At 48.7% G+C, this 20266-nt stretch overlaps 2 protein-coding genes across 4 annotated transcripts; one reads left to right on the forward strand and one right to left on the reverse strand.

The window, feature by feature from the left end:
- The first annotated feature begins 834 nt into the window (after positions 1 to 834).
- Positions 835 to 17616, forward strand: TYROBP (transmembrane immune signaling adaptor TYROBP). 3 transcript variants are annotated; one of them, XM_032323772.1, is made up of 5 exons: positions 13974 to 14132; positions 14519 to 14545; positions 14698 to 14832; positions 15002 to 15045; positions 17383 to 17616. In XM_032323772.1, the coding sequence occupies exons 1-5, from the start codon at positions 14048 to 14050 to the stop codon at positions 17446 to 17448; spliced, it is 357 nt and encodes a 118-aa protein (XP_032179663.1). In that variant the 5' UTR covers positions 13974 to 14047; the 3' UTR covers positions 17449 to 17616. The 3 variants fall into 3 exon arrangements, with proteins under 3 accessions (XP_032179666.1, XP_032179663.1, XP_032179665.1); XM_032323775.1 differs by lacking the exons at positions 13974 to 14132; positions 14519 to 14545 and adding an exon at positions 835 to 931; XM_032323774.1 differs by lacking the exon at positions 14519 to 14545 and having other exon boundaries at positions 13989 to 14132.
- A 137-nt stretch (positions 17617 to 17753) lies between these two features.
- Positions 17754 to 19203, reverse strand: HCST (hematopoietic cell signal transducer). The gene is made up of 3 exons (XM_032323787.1): positions 19076 to 19203; positions 18133 to 18264; positions 17754 to 17904 (listed from the first exon to the last, which is right to left on the reverse strand). Exons 1-3 carry the CDS (start codon positions 19116 to 19118, stop codon positions 17864 to 17866), a joined length of 216 nt encoding a protein of 71 aa, XP_032179678.1. The 5' UTR covers positions 19119 to 19203; the 3' UTR covers positions 17754 to 17863.
- Positions 19204 to 20266: the final 1063 nt, after the last annotated feature.

Raw genomic sequence — 20266 nt, forward strand, 5'->3', positions numbered from 1 at the left:
TACAGCCAACAGTTCTGTCATTTCTCTCTCTCTTTTAGAGATTTTATTTATTGGGGCGCCTGGGTGGCTCAGTGCATTAAGCCGCTGCCTTCGGCTCAGGTCATGATCTCAGGGTCCTATGATCGAGTCCCGCATCAGGCTCTCTGCTCAGCAGGGAGCCTGCTTCCCTCTCTCTCTCTCTGCCTGCCTCTCTGTCTACTATGATCTCTCTCTGTCAAATAAATAAATAAAATCTTTAAAAAAAGGTTTTATTTATTTATTTGACAGAGAGAGAGAGTAGACAGAGTGGCAGGCAGAGAGAGAAGGGGAAGCAGGTTCCTTGCTGAGCAGAGAGCCCGATGAGGGACTCGATCGCAGGACCCTGAGATCATGACCTGAGCAAAGGTAGAGGCTTAACCCACTGAGCCACCCACGCCCCGTTCTGTCCTCATTTCATTTAATCTTCATAGTGGGCCCTACCTCCAACTTATTCACGACTACCATTCTTCCTTGGGCCAGTGGCGGGGCCCCTTCCCTCTGGACTGACCTCCTCAGAGGTTTCCAGGGCAACCCTCAGCTTTCCCCAGTCCTGGCGGCTTCTGCTCCTCTCAGAACTATTCCCTGGTTTAGACATAACCGCTCATCTGCCACGTGGGGGCAGCAACACACCGCTCAGCCACAGCGCGCGCGGTGCATTGTGGGGCACGTAGTCTCGTGCGTGGGTTAAACGGTGGTTCTGGCCTACCAAGCCCACTGCATTTCCCAGAAGGCTACGCGACACCCTCTGCCTCACCTTGCTCAAATCTGGGGGCTGAAGAGGCCTCTCCCCCTCTTAGAGCGCGCCTCCAGAGCGGCGCGGGGGATTGTGGGATGTGGGAACTGAGCCCGGCGACCGGTGGGGGGACTGCTGCGCAAGCGCGGGGGGCTGGTCAAGCCAGATGGACCTTAGCAGGTGGGTATAGGCCACTGTTCTGTCCCAGGAGTCGCAGCCGCTTTGAAGCAGCAGGGGGCGGGGTTATGTGGGGGGAGGGCGGGGGTCCTTTAAGAACCAGCGAGACCCCCACAGCTGTAAATGTCCTGGAGCCAGCCTGCGGATCTCCTCAATCGCCACTATCCCCTGTCAACTCTCGAGCCTGTTCATAGCGCTTAGTCTTAAAAGAGGAAAAATCCCTTCCCCTTCTTTTCTCTCTTCCTTCACAGCTACTTCTCGACCCCCTTTAAAAGCAAAAAACCAAAAACTCCACCTTATTATGGTAATGTTCAACGATGCATAAAAACAGAATAGTATAATGATCCCCCAGGTACCCATCACCTTTTTTCAGCAATTATCAACATATGGCCAATCTTGTTGTATTTTTCTGCCTCCCTCCCCGCAGAATTAGTTTAAAGCAAAATCCCAGACATCATATGCTTTCATCCATAAATACTTCTTTATGTATCTCTAAAATACAAGTTTCTTAAAAAAAAAAAAAAACCTTTAGCGCACCCAACAACAAATCATTTCTTAATTTTATTTAATACCCAACTTGTCCCGAAATTTCCCTGATTGTCTTAGAAATGTCTTAACTGTTGATTGGCTTATATTAGAATCCAAACAAGATCTACGCATTGCATTTTGTTGGCACCTGTTTAAGTTTTTTATTCTAGGGTGGTTCCCCCTCCCTCTCATTTATCGCACAGTCTGATTTGGCTGGTTGCATTTGTTGGTGTCCTTTATTATGTTCTTCTGTCCCCTTTATGTCCTGCAAACTGGTAGATCTAGAGGCTGGGTCAGATTCAGGTTTAATTAATTAATTAATTAATTAAAAAGATTTTATTTATTTATTTGACAGAGAGAAAGATCACAAGTAGACAGGCAGGCGAGGTGTGTGGGGAGTAGGCTCCCTGCTGAGAAGAGAGCCTGATGTGGGGCTTGATCCCAGGACCCTGAGACCGTGATTGGAGCTGAAGGCAGAGACTTCACCCACTGAGCCAGCCGGGTGGTAAGAGTAGGGTGGTGATGGGTAATGTTGAGTTCTTCAGTCAGGAGACACATAATAATGTCTGGATGCTTCTTTTGTGTTTGTGATATGAATATCCAGTGTTGGGTTTCAGTGTTGTCAGCCTGATCCATCCATTATAGTAACACAGCCAAACTTTAGAAGGGAAGTGTCTACATGCTCTCCCTCCATCTCTTTCCCTCTGTTTTTTTTTTTTTTTTTTTTAAAGATTTTATTTATTTATTTGACAGAGAGAGATCACAAGTAGGCAGAGAGGCAGGCAGAGAGAGAGAGGAGGAAGCAGACTCCCTGCTGAGCAGAGAGCCCGATGTGGGACTCGATCCCAGGACCCTGAGATCATGACCTGAGCCGAAGGCAGCGGCTTAACCCACTGAGCCACCCAGGCACCCTTTTTTTTTTTTAAGATTTTATTTATTTATTTGACACAGAGAGAGAGAGATCACAAGTAGGCAGAGGCAGGCAGGGGCGGGGGGAAGCAGGCTCCCCACTGAGCAGAGAGCCTGATGTGGGGCTCGATCCCAGGACCCTGAGATCATGACCTGAGCTGAAGGCAGCAGCTTAACCCACTGAGCCACCCAGGTGCCCCATCTTTCCCTCTGTTTCACAAAAAATCTCGACACTTTTGTGTTGCTAAAACTCTTCCATGTAGCTAAACTCAAGAGGCAATTCTGTCCTTAACGCTGGTTCTGCAACAGCCGGCCTATCCTGTGCTGTCCAGTATGGTAGGCACTAGCTACACAGGGTACTGAAGGTTTAACTAGTCCTAATTTAGATGTGCTGTAAGTATAAACACACACTGGGATTTCGAAGACTTATTACTAAAAAAAGAAAAAGAATGTAAAATATCTCAAGAGTTTTTAAAACATTGGTAATAGGTAGGGGTGCCGGGGTGGCAGGGAAGCATCCCACTCTTGGTTTTGGGTCAGGTCGTCATCTCGAGCTCCTTGCTGAGCATGGAGTCTGCTTCAGATTCTCTCTTCTCTCTCTGCCCCTCCTGTTTGTCCTCTCTCTCTCTCTCAAGTAAATAAATCGATTAAAAAAATTTTTTTTAAGATTTTATTTATTTATTTGACAGAGAGAGAGATCACAAGTAGGCAGAGAGTCAGGCAGAGAGAGAGGAGGAAGCAGGCTCCCTGCTGAGCAGAGAGCCCAAGGCGGGGCTCGATCCCAGGACACTGAGATCATGACCTGAGCCGAAGGCAGTGGCTTAATCCACTGAGCCACCAGGCACCCCTGATTTAAAAAAAAATTTTAAAAAAACATTGTCAACTTGCTGAAACAAGAGTATTTGGGATGTATTAATAATAAAACATATGACTGGACTATTTTATTAAAATACTTTCACCTGTTTTTTTCTTTTTAACTGTGGCTACTGGAAAATTTTATTTTATTTTATTTTTAAATTTATTTAAGTAATCTCTACACCCAACACAGGGCTCGAACTCATGGCTCCCATGATCAAGACTCACGAGCTCTTCCGACTGAGCCAGCTAGGTGCCCCCCCCCCCAATTTTTAAATGATGCACATGGCTTACATTATATTTCTATTAGAAAGCATCGTTTTACACCTAGTGGTTTTCAAAGTGTGATATCTGGGTCTGCAGTAGCAGCATCATATGACAACTTGTTAGAAATGCAAATTATGTTGCTCTAGACCCACTGAACTGTAATCTCTAGGGACAAGACCCAGCAGTCTGCATTTTAACAAGTCCTCCAGACCAGTCCTGTCTGAAAACTCCCCTTCTGGTTTCTGTGACACAGCTCTCCCAAACCCACCCACTTCTCACTGCTCCACTGTTAACACCCTGGTCCAAACCCCATTCAGTGTACCACCTGGGCCACCACAATTGCTTACAGACTGGTTTCCCTGCCTCTAATCTTGTGTCCTATTTGCAGTCCTCATACAACACTTTGTGGTGGTGGCGGGGAATTGTCTTTCAAAAACATAGATCATACTACTTCCCTTCTTAAAATCTTCCAGCGGCTTTTCATTGCACTTACATTAAAATCCAAGCTCCTTCCTGTGGCCAGTGCACCCCCTCCCCAACCCCACATAGTCCTTCACCCTCCCTTTCACTCCTTCTGCCCCAGCCATCCCTTCTCGCTGTTCCTCACACACTTCCAGCTCTTTCCTGGCTCGGGGATTTTGTGATGGCCATTCCCTCTTCTGGGAACATGGTTCTCCCAGATCTTCGTCAGCCTGACTCTCTTGTCCTTGAGGACTCTCAGCTCAGATGCCCCATCTCATTGCTGCCATCGTGTCACTGCAACTAAAGCCTGACTCCCCTGTACCCCCATTCACACAATATCACCCGCCTTTCCTCCTTCCTGGCATGTTCCACATGCTGTCCTTTGTCTCCATTTGCTTTTCTGTTTCCTCTACCGTAACGGAAGCACACAGGGCAGGGACTCCCCTCTCTGGTTTACCACTTTGTCCCCAGCTCCTCACACAGCACCTGCACACAGTACACAGTAGGTTCTCAGTAAAGGTTTGTTCACTGACCCAGTAAGTACTCTCCTCTGTCTCTCCTGTCGCTTCTGTCCTCTCTGAAGTAAGAGGACCACTGGCAGCCACAGCATTTGAAAATTCAGAACACCCCACAACACTCTTGGTGTTTGCCTTCTGCCATGTTGGGTTATCTGACAACATGGAGCCCACTTGTCTGTTTGGGCACAGTGGGCAGGAGCTGCTCTACCTGTGAGGGCCTGATGAAGATACAGATATTAGAACAGAGGGATGTTGACGCATGGAGATGGTTATGCACCAGATGGAGGAGATGGGGGGCTAAGCGGGAGCCAGCGAAGCAATCAGAAATTAGCAACAGTGGGAAGCCACTGTCGCTCCAGGCTGGAGGAAGAAAGGGAGGAGGTGGCATCAGGAAAGCCCAGAGACAAAGTCACCTAAAAGAAACTGGAGGCCCAGTGGGACTGTCAGGCTGGCTGGAGCTGTGAGGAGGCACAACCACGGGGAGAGGGATGAATTGCCATGGCCCCTTCCTCCCACTCTTCAGGCTCCTGTCACTGCTTCCCACTGGCAGAACCCCAGATAAATCCAGATAAAGGGGGAGACTGGGAACTGTGGCTGGGATGCAGGCAGAAAGGGGAATATGAACAGTTCTGGGGGTAAATACAGCCTCGATCAGCACAGCATGGATTCCCTGTAAATCAGGGTCCCCCACCATGCTCTGTTATCCCACACCAGGCCCTGCTCACTGGCTTACATTACATGTCTGGCTACTGTAGCATGCAGGTTAGGGTAGAGTTTGCAACCCTAGTGTTTCAGTTATCTTTTGCTACATAACAAATTGTCCAAAAATTAAGCAGCTTAAACCAACCATTTTCTTTTTCCTCTGACTCTATGGATCAGTTATTCAAGAAGGGCTCAGTGGGGCTGGGCTGTGCTCACTTGGTGTCCATCATATGGTTGAAGTCAGATGCTGAGTGGGACTGGAGGCATTTGAAAACTCAACTGGAGGGATGCCTGGGTAGCTCAGTGGGTTAGGCAGCTGCTTTTGGCTCAGGTCATGATCCCAGGGTCCTGGGATTGAGTCCTGCATGGGGCTCCTTGCTCAGCACAGAGCCTGCTTCTCCCTATGCCTGCCACTCTCCTTGCTGTGCTCTTTCACTCTCTCTCTCTGATAGATAGATAGATAGATAGATAGATAAAATCTTAAAAAGAAAAGAAAAGAAAAGAAAACTCAACTGGTCCGGGTAGCCAAGGTGGCTCACTCATATAGCTGGCAATGTTGACTGTCAGATGAAAGGCCAGTGGGCTGTTGATCAGAGCAAACACACGGGGCCACTCCAGCATGGTGCTCTCACATGGAAGCTGGCTTCTTTCTCCCAGACCATGTGTCCCAAAAGTTCCAGGGCATTTTTTTTTTCCTGAATTTATTTGGTCAGAGAGCCTGTATCAGCTGTTGATGGCAACTGTCACTCCATTTCCTTCTTCCACATTCTTTTGACCTCATCGGTTCCCAACACCTGCTCAGATTCAAGGGCAGTGAGGGGGTGGGGGGAGTGGAATAGACTCCACCCTTGAAGAAAGTTGTGGTAAAGTCAGATGGCAGGAGGCAGGGAGAGGGGTGAAAAATTGGAGCCGTTTTTGTAGTCTTCCAGAGTCTCTGCTTTATGGAGTGTGTTAGGTAAGGTAAATTACTAGCTACCGTTAACCAAGGAACCCCCAGATTTCAGTGGCTTAGTACAGTCTATATTTCCTTCACACCATAGTGTGATGCAGTCAGGATCTGCGGCTGAGTCACCCAGGGAATCAGGCTCCTTCCATCGGTTGGCTCTGGGCAACTTTAGTTGGCTTGCGCCTCCCTGCCCCCCCCCCCCATCCTCTCTAATAGTGGTTGTTGAAAGAAGTGAGGGTCACAAGTGGGAGGTTTTTAGGGTGACACCCGGAGGTCCAATGAAACGCATTTGCTCACGTGCTGTTGGCTCACATACCTGACTGCAAGGGATGATGGGAAATGTCCAGCTGTGGGCAAAGGAGCAAAGGGAAGCCATTTTAGTGATAAATTAGCCAGTCTCTGCTGCACATTTTAGAAAGTGGTATCTCTGAAAATAGGAGAGTTTTATTTATTTAGTTTTCTTGTGTATTGCCTGTCTCCCTCCACATAGGATGTAAGCTCTGTGAGGGCAGTTTTGTTCATCATTACATGTCTTTCACCCATCCAGGGGCCTGGACAGATAGTGTTGAATAAATGAATACATGCATGAGTGAATAAAAGTTCAAAAACTTCAGAGGATATAATATTACAAACCCAGTAAGACTGATATATTTTTTAAAGATTTTATTTATTTGTTTGACTGACAGAGATCACAAGTAGGCAGAGAGGCAGGCACAGAGAGAGGGGGAGGCAGGCTCCCTGCTGAGCAGAAAGCCTGATGCGGGGCTTGATCCCAGGACCCTGGGATCATGACCTGAGCTGAAGGCAGAGGCTTTAACCTACTGAGCCACCCAGGCCCCCCAAGACTGATATTTCTAAGGGAGTTTTAGAAACAGGAGAAATCGCTCATGGGTAACGAGCACTTAGGTAGGACATAGGTTAGCAGGATATGAACCCTATTACAGAATTCTACATAACAGTGGCTTAAACAAAGTAGAAGTTTATTTCTCTCTCACCAATAAACCAAGTATAAACAGTCCAGGGCTTCATGGTATCAGAGATCCAGGCTGCTTTAACCTATGGTTTTGCCATCACTTGGGGAACAGCCTGACCTTCGTGGTCCAAGATGGCTCCCACCACATCCGCATTCCAGGCAGTGGGAAGAAGAAAGGGGAAACGGACTCACCCCACAGCTCGCTCTTAGCATAGGTGAACTGAGAAATGAAATCTTAGCTTTGGTGTCTGATTTATTTTACCCTCTGTAGTGTGACGGTTGTCTCCTTGGTTCCTTTCCAGGGCAAAGAGCAGAGGTCTGACAGCAAGGTCAGGTCACAGATGAACAGGGAATATAGGTGCTCGTTCCGGGTTCATATAAATAATTTACAAAAAGGGGCAGGACGAAAACTTGTGTATATGATATGGTCAGAAATCTGAAGTATTTGCATGTACATTGTCATATCTATTGATTCTGCTTATTCTTGTTCATGTTGTCTTAGACTTGTAGGAAGACTTTGAAGACCAAATACAGTTGTACGTTACTCCAGAGGAGATATTAATCCAGGACAAGACTTAGGTTTACCTGGCTTAGGGCATATAAGGATAAGCTATTAGTTCACATGAAGGCTACGTGACTTCGAGCTCACTCTTACCTTGAGTGCAACAGCATTCAGATCCCAGCTTAAAATGAAGAGCTTATGTTCAGACTCTCCGGTCAGGGTGGGTCTGGGCATTTACTTCTGCCTCTCTAGTCCCAAACTGTCTTCTGGATTGGAAAATGCCCTTAGAACAATGTGAAAGCATTTCTTCCAAAGGCATTTGCGCTCTGGGTTCCTCTCTTGTTTTATTTTGGATTTGGGGTAGTATTTCCTTACCCTCTTACCAGTGCTTTGCTACTTAGAGTAACTCTTCCCATATATTTCATCCTGCATTTTCATTTGTTCCTCAGTGAGATGGTGCTTTCTGGTTTCTTAGACCACCATTACTGGCAGCAGAAGTCCTGTCTTTTTATCCCCCTGCAAGTTTGCCTTTATGTATTTGTTGTGTTTTCTGAAATTAAAAATTTTTTAATGATTATACAAGTTAAAAATACTCCCTGTATGGGGCTCCTGGGTGGCTCAGTGGGTTAAAACCTCTGCCTTCGGCTCTGGTCATGATCTCAGGGACCTGGGATCAAGCCCTGCATCAGGCTCTCTGCTCCCCAGGGAGCCTGCTTCCCTTCCTCTCTCTGCCTGCCTCTCTGCCTACTTGTGATCTCTGTCTGTCAAATAAATGAATAAAATCTTAAAAAAAAAATACTCCCTGTAAAAACAGAAATTTTAAAAATAAAGAAAACAGAAGCAACCTAAATCTCACCACCCAGAGATTCCACTGTTGATATTCTCTTGAATGTCATTCAATTTATGCTGTGTAGATAAACACAATTTTACATGCATAATTTGATTTAAAAGGCATCTTGTTATATACATTATTGTTATCATCTATTTCTTTCAGTTGCAACCCTGTTTTCCTCTTACCCTCCCCGATCTCCTATCCTGACCCAGGTCACCAGTGTTACCAATGGTGGCAGCCTGAGGTGTCTCCTTCCACAACTTTATGCATCACCTCTCAATATGCAAACATATATCTACATGTTTACAAGGGATTCTTCTGGTCACTGTTTGGCCTCATACTATATTCTCTTCTCCCTACCTTACTTTTCTCAATTAAAATCCCTTCAAATGAGCTTAAAGAATTCTAATTCATTTATAATGACTGCATTTATGACATAGATGAACCACAATTAATATACCCATGGACCATTGCTCTAATTATATTTTAAAGACCTTCATTTCACAAATAAAAAGTCAGTTTTTGTGGTCTAGGATGTCTGTCCATGCCCAGTGTCAGGGTCATGTTCCTGCCAAGAGGAAGGACAAAGAAAGGGAGCCCACATCTTTGCCTCGAGGGACACAACCTGGAAGTTGTTTCTTCCCACGTTCCACTGGCCAGAAGACAGTGACAAGGCCTCACTGGCCTCCAAAGAGGCTGAGAAACATAGCCTTGGCTAGGAGACCAGACACCCAATTACAAATTCTATTTTAATAGAAGGGGAGAAAACAATGCCCATCACCGGGATCCTGCTTCATTCACCTTGCAAGTCAGTATTTGCCAGCATTTTCCCAGAAGTCAAAGTGGGAAACATCTGTTTACTTGTTAACATTGAAACTGGTAGGAAATAAAGATATCATGAAACCTCTTTACTAGTTCTTTTGGTGCTTACAATTTTCATCTCTTTAAAACAGTTTTTTTTTTTTCAGGTAGAATTTACATAGAGTAAAATACATCCTTTTTAGTATATTGTTTTGTGAGTTTTGACAAGTGCATACAGCCATGTAATCTTCACCACAAGAAAAATAGAGAAGTTTTTTCAATTTTTATTTTTTTATTTGAGAGAGAGAGAGAGCACAGAGGGAGAGGCAGAGGCAGACTCCCCACTGAGCAGAGAGCCTGGCATGGGGCTTGATCCCAAGACCCCAAGATCATGCTCTGAGCTGAAGGCAAACATTCTACTGACTGAGCCACGCAGGTACCCCCCCTTTTAAAAAGATTTTATTATTTCTTTGAGAGAGAGAGAGCACAGAGGGAGAATGAGAGAGCGAAGCAGACACCCTGCCGAGCAGCTAGTCTGCCAGGACCCTGAAACCTTGACCTGAACCGCAGGCAGATGCTTAACTGACTGAGCCACTCAGGTGCCCCTCAAGAAATTTTTAATTTAGAGAATTTTGAAAAGACGAAACATAAAAGAGTATGAGGAGTCCTCTACAGTCTATCTACCCCCCGACAACCATCCAACTTGGGCCCATCCTTTCCCACTCATTCTCCTCCCCTGTGTGGTTATGTAGCATTGTATTTTATCTGGAAATAGTTAGGTATTCACATCAGAATTTTATCTGAAAGTGAGAAGAAGAAAGAGGTGCCTTTTCCAGGCAGGCTACCTGGCTTACAATTGCCCGCACTGTGACTGTCTTAGGACTCCTTCCACAAATTGAGGCTACCTACACCCACCTCCTGGCTCTGGTCATTAAACCAAGGTTACGCCTGACCCAGATGAGGCAGACACGTTCTTCACTGCATACAGTAGAAGCACTAACTAACTTAAACAGCAAAGGGGATGTGTTCAAGAATGTTAGGGCCCTTCCACCACGTTCTTTGTCAAAGCAAAATGCACTGAGGCTTCTTCTGTCTTCTCCCTCTTTCATTTTGATGATGTTGCCCTCATCTACTTGTTCTAAGATTCCTACCTTCAAATTCCAGGGAATGAGGAAATCAGGAAGAGTGGAGTACATCCCGTCCGCAAAGGTTAGGACTTCTAAATTGCTCATTTATTCCCACATTGCTCATCAGCCAGAACAAAGTTCTATGACCACTCTACACACAAATGCAGCCAGAAAATACAGTCTCTAGTTTGGTGGGCAGATGCCCTGCTGAAAATTTCATGGAAGAAGAAGCATGAGGATATTGGCAGACACTAGTATTCTTATCTGACAAGTGATCAATTCAAAAAGAAATGGTGGGCACGTCTGGGATCCCTTAGACCTCTGCAGGGTTCGAGAGCCATCCTTCATCCAACGCATTACTGGTGGCCGTTTATTGCAATATTGGAAGAGTATTTACTGAGCACCTACTGTGCTGAGGATATAACAGTGAACAAGGCAGGAAGGTTCCTGTTTTCATGGAGTTCCATTCTAGAGAAAGTAGCAGACAGGAAAAATGGGATCACACAGTTCAGAGAACTTCAGGTATGATAAATACAGGAAGAAAATGAAATTGATGGTGGGAGTTGGCTTGAGTGGGCAGGAGAAGCCTCTGTGAGGGTGTAACATTTGAGCTGATATCTGGAGGGTGAGAAATGGCCGACTGTACCTGAACTTTGAGAAAAGCATCGTAGGCAGGGGGAACAGCAGGTACAAAGGCCCTGGGGTGAGAATGAACTTGACTTAAGAAACAGAAGGCCAGTGTAGCTGGAGTAGGGGAAGCGAGGGAAAGAGGAGTAGGAGGGGAGGACAGAAAGATGGGCAGGTCTTTACGTAAGTATATGTTTTTATTTCTCTGGGGTAGATGCCTGCTTCTGTGGGATTGCTGGATCTCTGAGTAGGTGAGTATTTACCTTTATGAGAAACTACCAAACTCTTTTCCAAAGTGGTGGTTCTGTTTTCCATTTCCACTAGCAGCGTGAGATTTCCAATTGCTCCCCGTCTCTGCGGACACTCGAGAGGGTCAGTCTTTTTCATTTTAGTCACTCCAGTGGGTGTGTAATGGTATTTCATTGTGGTTTTAATTCATATTTCCCTAATGACTAATGATGTTGAATGCTTTCGCGCATGCTTATTGGCCATCCGGGTCTCTTCTTCTGTGATGTATCTGTTCACAATTTTTAGCCACTTACAAAATTGGTTCCCTGACTTTTCAAAAAGCCTCCCCTGACCACTATGGGGAGGATGGATTGTAGGGGGCAAAAGTAGAAGCAGGGAGAGTAGGGAGGGGCTCTCGCTTCCACAGAGACGAGCTTGTCACAGGCTCACCACATTGCCTGCTTTCTGGCAGAGTCAGCCTGGGCCTTGCCCAACTCTTGGGCTGCTTGCCAGGACAGATTAAGACACTTCACAGATCTCATGGGACGTGAAACAGCCCTACTTCCTGGAGCCTGGCACTGGGTGAGGGGTGTCTCCCAGTCAGCTGGGTGCCCTCCATCTCACCCTTTTTTCATCCAATGGCCCATCCACCCACGGAGAGCCCAGGCCGACCAGCCTGGATCAGTGTTCTGTGCTCTGTACCAGTACAGTCGTACCAGTTGCTAACATATTTAATACTTTATTTTTATTTATTTTATTTATTTTTATTATTATTTTTTAAAGATTTTATTTATTTATTTGACAGAGAGAGATCACAAGTAGACAGAGAGGCAGGCAGAGAGAGAGAGAGAAGCAGACTCCCTGCCGAGCAGAGAGCCCGATGCGGGACTCGATCCGAAGACCCTGAGATCATGACCCGAGCCGAAGGCAGCGGCTTAACCCACTAAGCCACCCAGGCGCCCTAATACTTTATTTTTAGTTGGTAAAGAGCCCACCCCCTCCCACCCCCACCCCCACCCCCACCCCAGATATCTGCCACCACCCATCTGTTCCTTTGGGATACCTCAGACTTCCCCACATCTCAGCCACTAAAAGGTGGGGGGCTCCAGGACCCACACCCGGCTGTATGGCCACATTTGCTTGATTGGTTGGTGCACGAGTGTAAGGGCTATTTCTGGGGACAGCTCGGGCCTGGCTGGAGTCGGGAGGATCAGACCGGGAGGCCGAGTCTGAGGGGTTGAGGGAGGTTGGTTATCAAGGTGAGCCCAGAACTAGAGACTTGAAATACTAACAATAACAGTAATGAGGAGGATGGTGATTAAGAGTCACTGAGCAGATAGAACATGCCAGGCAGACATTACTCTGATAGACCTCACAAAATCCTCACAATAAAATTGGACCATAGCAGCCGTCCCCCCCACAGTCTGCTCCCCCAGCCCAGCCAGAGTGAGCTCGAGAGCACTGAGTGCTGGAGTCAGATGAAGCCCTTCAGGCTCAGAGCTTCCCTTGCTCTCTGAAAGCCAAGAGGCTCATTCAGCTTCCGCCATCTCGAGGCCCCTCTGGGGCCTGTTCTCTCTGCGCCCACTGCAGGACTGGCCTGGTGGTGGTGGTGGGATGTTGTTTCTTTAGCGACCAGACTGAGCCAGGCCTGGGTGCTCGCGGCTGATGGCAGCCAGTGCTGCCTCCCACTGGGCCCTGGCCCTCCTCTGGCTTCCAAATCCCCCCACCAGGAAGGGCCACTCAGAATCTGTCCCATGACAGGCATCCAGTTTCCCCTTTTCTCTCCTGAGACGAGGCCCAGGGAGCTATGGGGTGTGACGCCCCGATGGGGGAGGGGAGCTTCCTGCCTTGGGCCCATCCCCCCAGTGCCCTAACCTCAGGTTCCTCCTAGCCAGCCCCAGCTGAAGTCCCAGTCTCCTCCTGGGTCACCTTCCCTCCGTCCTCACTTCCAGCTACTTCCTCATTCGGTGGTGCAGCGCAGCCCAGCCCAGTGGTCTGCATGTTGTCCCCCACTCGCCTCCTTCCAAACCCCCAATCCTGTGTCTGTGCTGTCTATATCTGTGTCCCTGTCTATCCCTCTCTCTTCTTCTTGGCCTCCCCACCCCTTTCTCCTTCCGTATCTTTCCTCTTGGCTCTTTTTTCCTTCTCTCTAAGGGTCAGATATCTGTCTTTGTGTCCTGTGTTTCCTTACCAAATTTATTTGCTACGTGACCTTGGGCAAGTGTCTGCACCTTTCTGTACAGTGGGGATGACGATGACAAGAACGTCTACCTCAGATGGCTGCTGTGGGATTAAAAGGGTTAACACCTTAGGACAGAATGCCTGCAGCTCATTAGTGCCCATATCCTGAGGGCTCTCTTAATAGCCTATAAACATCACAAAGTTCTGATTATCAAATAATTATAGCTGGTGCTTATAAAAAGCTGACGTCAGACCCTGTTCTAGAAACATTAATCCATTTGCTCCCCACAAACCCCTACAAAATAGGCACTATTTTACTCCTTATTTTACAGATAAGGAAACTGAGGCCCAGAGAGGTTGGATGACTTATTTAAGGTTGCCCAGCCAGGAAGAGGCAAAGGTGGCTTCAGTCATAGCTACTAACTTCCTGGTACACTGATGGTTGGCCCTCAGTTGGGCACATGGACCCTTTCCCCTTTTATGTCCAGTGGTTAGGGGCTACAGCATGGCCCCCTGGGGGTGTCTTGGCCTGTTTCTTCCTGGCGTTATCTGTCTCTGTCCCTCCTCCTCTACTGTCCCCTCCTCCCTCCTGCCACCGCCCACCTCAGACTTCCTCCTTCACTTGGACGCAACACCACATCCCACTGGCCCTTGGACTCCGATGTCCAGCGGTGTTGCCTGCATCATGGGGGTCCTTGGACCTTCCACCAGGCTCCTGTTCCTGCCTCTCCTTCTGACTGTGGGTGGTGAGTTGGGGGCTATCACAGCCACCCCCCGAGTCCCTGGGCTCAGCTTGGGGCAGAGCAGGGAGCAGGGTAGAGAGAGAACCAAAGAGGGAGATGGGGGAAAGCAGAGCCCAAGCCCCCCAAAACTTATGGCTGTCTCTCAGAGCCTGAGACCCCAAGATGTGGCCTCTGGTAGCAGCGGGGTGGGGGGGCTCTACTGGTGTTGCAACAGGACAAGTCGGGGTAGAAGTAACACAGTCAGTGACCTTGACGCTGACCCACAGGTCCCACCAGACACGGCTTTCCACTCTTATCTCCTGGCTCTCGGGACCCATCCTCCCCAGCTTCTGCACCCACCCTCCAGTCACAACCCCCTGCCTCAATTTACCTTCTTTTTCTCTCCTCAGGTTTCAGCTCTGTCCAGGCACAGGACGGTAGGCCTAGACTCTGTAGTTCCCCTCCCTACCTCCCAAAGAGCTCCCCATCTCTGTCTGTTCCCTAAGCTCTCCAAACCTTCCCCTGTTGACACCTCCTCCCAGTTCCCAGCCCCCAGTGACAACCCCCAACCCCTGTCTCACATTCTCAGGATGCAACTGCTCTGTGATGAGTCCCGGGGTGCTGGCGGGGATTGTGCTGGGGGACCTGGTGCTGACCCTCCTCATTGCCTTGGCTGTGTACTCCTTGGGCCGGCTCTTCCCTCGGGGGCGAGGGGCTGTGGAGGGTGAGTGGGGCTGGAGGGGATAGCCTGGGCCTCTCTGAGGGAGGGGTAAGCTCCCAAGTCACAACCAGCCAAAGGGACAATGATGGAAGGGCTGATTTTGTAGCAGCAAAAGGATCCCGGTTCACCGCCTTAACTCTGCATTCTGCACTACCCCCCAACCCCCCAACAGTGACCAGGAAACAGCGCATCACTGAGACAGAGTCGCCTTATCAGGTGAGAAAACCCTGCTTCTCTTCCTCACATCTCACTCCTACCCTGTGGGTGTCTGTCTTAAACACTTCCCCAGTCCTTCTAGAACCTAGACCCTAAAGCCAATTTCTCAGCAGCATTTCAAACCCTCAAAGACTCTTGGAGAGCATCTGTCCAAAATTTCTTTCTTTTCTTTTCTTTCTTTCTTTTTTTTTTTTTAAGACTTTATTTATTGGGGTGCTTGGGTGGCTCAGAGGGTTAAGCCTTTGCCTTTGGCTCAGGTCATAATCTCAGGGTCCTGGGATCAAGCCCTGCGTCAGGCTCTCTGCTCAGTGGGGAGCCTGCTTCCCCCTCTCTCTGCCTGCCCCCCTGCCTACTTGTGATTTTTCTCTGTCAAAAAAATAAATAAAATCTTAAAAAAAAACTACTTATAAGATTTTATTTATTTGACAGAGAGAGACACAGTGAGAGAGGGAACACAGCACAGGGAGAGAAGATGGGAGAAGTGGGCCTCCCACAGAGCAGGGAGCCTGAGGAGGGACTTGATCCCAGGACCCTGGGATCATGACCCGAGCTGAAGGCAGATGCCCAATGACTGAGCCACCCAAGTGCCTCCCAAAACTGCTTTCAATGATCAATAATGACCTTATGCTCAGCTTAAAACATGTGAGGAAATACAGGGAGGGCTTTACCTTCGCCAGGGCAAATGCAGGCCTTAGCAAGAAGGCAGGCATGGAATTGTTTGGGACGGGATGATTTCCGGGAGAAGCTCTGGAAAGGCAGAGGACATGATTCAGCCCTAATTTGGTAATCTGAAAAGAGAAGTTTTAAGAATTTTTTGGAAGATCCTGTATCCCTTTGAGAAGCTGACGAAAGCAAGAGACTCCTCAGAAAAATCCACACAAAAATTTATGAAATTGTGAGTATAATCTAGGGGTGGTACAGGGATCTTGAAACCCTTCTTAAGAACCACCATGCAGGGGCACCTGGATGGCTTAGTGGGTTAAGCACCTGACTCTTGATTTTGGCTCAGGTCATGATCTCAGGACTGTGGGATCTAGTCCTGGCTGGTTCTGTGCTCAGTGGGGAGTCTGCTTGGGATTCTCTCTCTCCCTCTCCCTCTGCCCCTCCCCTCCCACTCTTGCTCTCTGTCAAATAAATAAATCTTTATTTATTTATTTTTTAAAGATTTTATTTATTTATTAGACAGAGATCACAAGTAGGCGGAGAGGCAGGCAGAGAGAGAGACGAGGAAGCAGGCTCCCTGCTGAGCAGAGAGCCCCATGTGGGGCTTGATCCCAGGACCCTGGGATCATGACCTGAGCCGAAGGCAGAGGCTTTAACCCACTGAGCCACCTAGGTGCCCCTAATAAATCTTTAAAAAAAAAAAAATCTCCCCATCCTTTCCTTCCAGGTGTGCACACACATTCTCTCTCTCTCAAGAAAACAAACAAAAACAAAAACAAAAACAAAACCTCCAATCAGAGCTATCTTTCCATTGCTTGCCTCTTTATCAATGCCTTTCTCAACTCTTTAGGGGGTCAAGGACTCCTGTGAGAATCTAATGGAGGCCAAACAGACCCCTTCCCATAAAGGTGCATATCTAGACCAGTCATTTGCATGTGATTTCAGGGACTCAGTCTGAGGGCTGCCTCTTGGGGCCATTAGACCCCTCTTCCCAAAACTGTAAGCTTTGTTCTGTGAAGTCTCTTACTTATTTGCAGCCACCTTTGCTTTGTGTCACTTGTGGATAAAAAGTCTCTTTGTAAAGCATAAGCCTCTTGAGTTTGGCTTTGTGAGGTCCAGAAGAATGAGGGAACTTTTCAGTCATCAGGGGCCATGAAATTTTAGGGTAAGACATTATTCCAATTTATTCATCCTTAGGTGGAATTTGTGGAGCCCCTACACAGCAACAGAGTTTACATCCTAGGAGATGGACCTGAAGCAAATTAAGAAATAAGATAATTTGAGGAGGAAATAACAACTGGTGTGCCAGGGCCTGGAGTGTGTGTGTGGTGGGGAGAAGTTAGATGACAAAATCAAGAAACACTTCTCTGAGGAAGTGACATGAGCTGAGACTTGAAGGGGGAGAAGGAACCATCCATGGGAATATCCAGGAAAGCGGTGTTTGGGCAGAGAGAACAGCTTGTGCAAAGGCCCTGAGGCTGGTGTATAATGATGAGGCAGAGGAAACAGGGAAACACTAAATGCAGTTGATTAAAATACAGATCCTTTCCATGGCTGCAAGGCTGAAGAAGCTGCTAGGAGCCGTACAGGCCACAGGGAGAAGGCTGAATTTTTTTTTAAGTTTATTCAGTGGACCTTACGCACTAACGGTTCCCACCCTGTCCCTCCCATTAGGAGCTCCAAGGTCAGAGGTCAGATGTCTATAGTGACCTCCACACACAGAGGCCATATTACAAATGAGCCCACATTGCAGCAGTCAACAACCTGATGCCTGGATCCAGTCATTCCTGATACCTCCCCAGCACCCTATTCCTACTCCCACCAAGATACAGATCCTCAGAGTGCCCTACCCGAGGGGTCAGACTTCTCTCCACTACTGCCCCCAAATAAACACGGCACACAAAAACACTGTTGAGTTATTCCAGATCTCTCGGCTGAGGGGGCAGGGCTATGTGGGGTTCTGGGAGATCATGGACCCAGAAACAGCTAAGTGGGAGGGAGTCTTTGGGCACCCTGGGATTCTGTGAGGAAGAATCAGAACCAGAGGTAGTTCAATAGCTTTATTCCACCCCAAAGTGGGGAGTGCGTTTCCTGTGTGGCAGCACACGATGCAGGATGAGAGGGTCCAACATCAAAGGTTTCACTTACAGGGGGGTCAGCCCCTGCCAGGCATGTTGATGTAGACTTTGTCATCTTCTGGGGGTGGGGGAGAGAAAGCATGAGGCCTGACCACCTACCACCCACCCACAGCCCCACCTTCCTGGGGACCCCCTGCCTCAGGGGTTTCCTCCGGAGTTCCCCCCTGCACCGCCCCCAGGGTTTCCCCAGAATCTCCTCCAGGGCTTCCCTGGGGGACCCCTCCCTGGGGACCCCCTGCTCTAGGGACACCTCTCCCTCCGGGCCCCACCCTGTCTCTGCCCTCACCTAGGGTGGGCCGGTGGCGCGGGCAAGCACACGCAAACACGACTGCGATGATGAACAGCGACACCAGCGCGTCGGCGGCCATGAGGCCTGCCAGCACTGGCAGAGAGAGGGGCCCACATCCGGAACAGGAACCTGGAGGGTGGGGGCCAAGACAGGAAGGCGGTTGAGGGAGGTTCCAGAACCTCAGGGCTGCACTTGGGGCCAATGGGGCTGAGGAAGTCCCTGGAGGGGAGGCAGGAGTGTCTAGACACGCTGAGGTTGACTTGGGGATGAAAAGGGAGGTGGGGGCCTGGAGAGAAGCAGGGTGTAGGGTCGGGGGGATCCTAGCACAGAGAGACATACATGGTGCTTTGGGCATAGTGGGTACTCCCAAAGAAGGCTGGGGGGGTGGCCGAGTCCTTGGGGCTTCATTTTGGTGATGAGGGCAGTGAGATGGGGACCCAGAGAAGACTGTAGATCCCCTGCGGGTTCTGATTTGGGGGTGAGAGGGGAGCTGGTGACCTAGACAGGATCCTCAGGCCACACTTCAGGGATGAAAGCAGTACCGTGGCACAAGGGAAGGGGTGCTAATTTCTCACCTGGGGTTATCAGAGCGGCAGCCACCGTGAAAAGAGAGGGAAAGTGGATTAGCAGGGAGAGGTGGTGTCCTGAGAAATAACCTCCATTTGGGAGAGAGCAAATGAGAAAGAAGCCAAGAGATAGAAAATCAGAAGTGGAAGTAGAGAAGATCCAGCAGTGAGAAGGTGAGATCAACAGGCTCCAGACTCAGCTTCTCTCCCATAAAGAACCAGACTCTGCCTCCAAAATGGATCTCCAGGGAGGAAGGGGTCCTAGGAAGATGTGCCCTCAGCACTCCTCCCTTCAGAGGCCGCCCAAGCCACCCCTCTCATAGGGACTCTGCCTGCCACTCCCCCCGCCCCCCCCCATAACCACTTTTGCTCACCTGGGAGCAAAAGAAGGAGCAGGATGACACCTGAAGGGGCCATGGTGGGCAAAAGGCTTTGGTCCAGAGAAGTCCTGAGGAACAGTGCGGGGGTAAAGAAGCAGAATAGCGGATGTCACCCTGCTGGTGGCAATGTCACCTGCTTCCTGTGTGAGGGTGTGGGAGGGGGAGAAGTAAAAAGTGGGTCCCTGTGACTGCCTTTGGGGATGAACTGGGGGTGGGGTCAGGCAGGAGAGGACGGATGGCTGGGGTTGTGGACATTGAGGAGATACTGGGGATATTTTGGAGGTGGAACCAACAAAACTTGCTGGTCATGTATGTATGGATGTGTATGAGAGAGAGGGATTCAGGATGACCAAAGCTTCTGGGCTAAGCTACTGGAATTACCGAGCATTCCCTGACAGAGATGGAGTAGGAGGGGAGAGTAGATTTAGAGGAAAGTGCCAAAATCTGAGGACACCGAGTTGGAAATGCCTCCTAGATCTCCCTGCAGCACTGAATGACCACAGCTGCATCTGTGAATTTAGGGATAAGTTTCTGGCCTGAGATGTAAATTTTCGGGTTGCTGGTTTATGAATGAATAAAGCCACAGGACTGGATGAGATCACCCAGGAAGGGAGTTCAGATAGAGGAGTGCCCCTGGCCCCCAAGAATGGGTGAAGAGGTGGAAACAGTCCAGGAAACTGGGAAGGAACAATGTGTGAGGGAGGAGAATCAGGACAGCCCAAGTCTTAAAAGGCTGGGAGAAATGATTAACATGGCCACCGAGATGGGAACTGAGAACAAGCCTCCCCTGGGAATGTCAGTTGGCTTAAGGGCTGGGAATTCCTGTCCGCTTAATTCACAGCTATACCAGGGCGCCCAGCAAAGGGCCTCCCTTTTTACTTCAGTAATAAATAATCTTTAATAACGAATGAATAAATGAGAACTGACCTCTGAACGAGGTGATGTGGGGAAAGGGAGAAATTTGCGTCTACCGATGTCACTCTTACCTACAAACCTTCCCTCCCTTGGGACTAGGAGTCCCGAATCCCAGCCTCCTCTTACCCTGGGACTAGGGAATACTATTCCCTTCCAGCCCAGGCTCCAGAAATCAAAGCCTCCCCTTCCAACCCAGGCCCCAAAAATTAAAGCCTCCGGTACCCCCTTGGACAGAGACCCAGAAGTCCAGGCCCCCAGTGCCCTCCTCCT

Source organism: Mustela erminea, chromosome 19, assembly GCF_009829155.1.
Source record: "Mustela erminea isolate mMusErm1 chromosome 19, mMusErm1.Pri, whole genome shotgun sequence".
In the NCBI taxonomy this organism is placed as follows: Eukaryota; Metazoa; Chordata; class Mammalia; order Carnivora; family Mustelidae; genus Mustela; species Mustela erminea.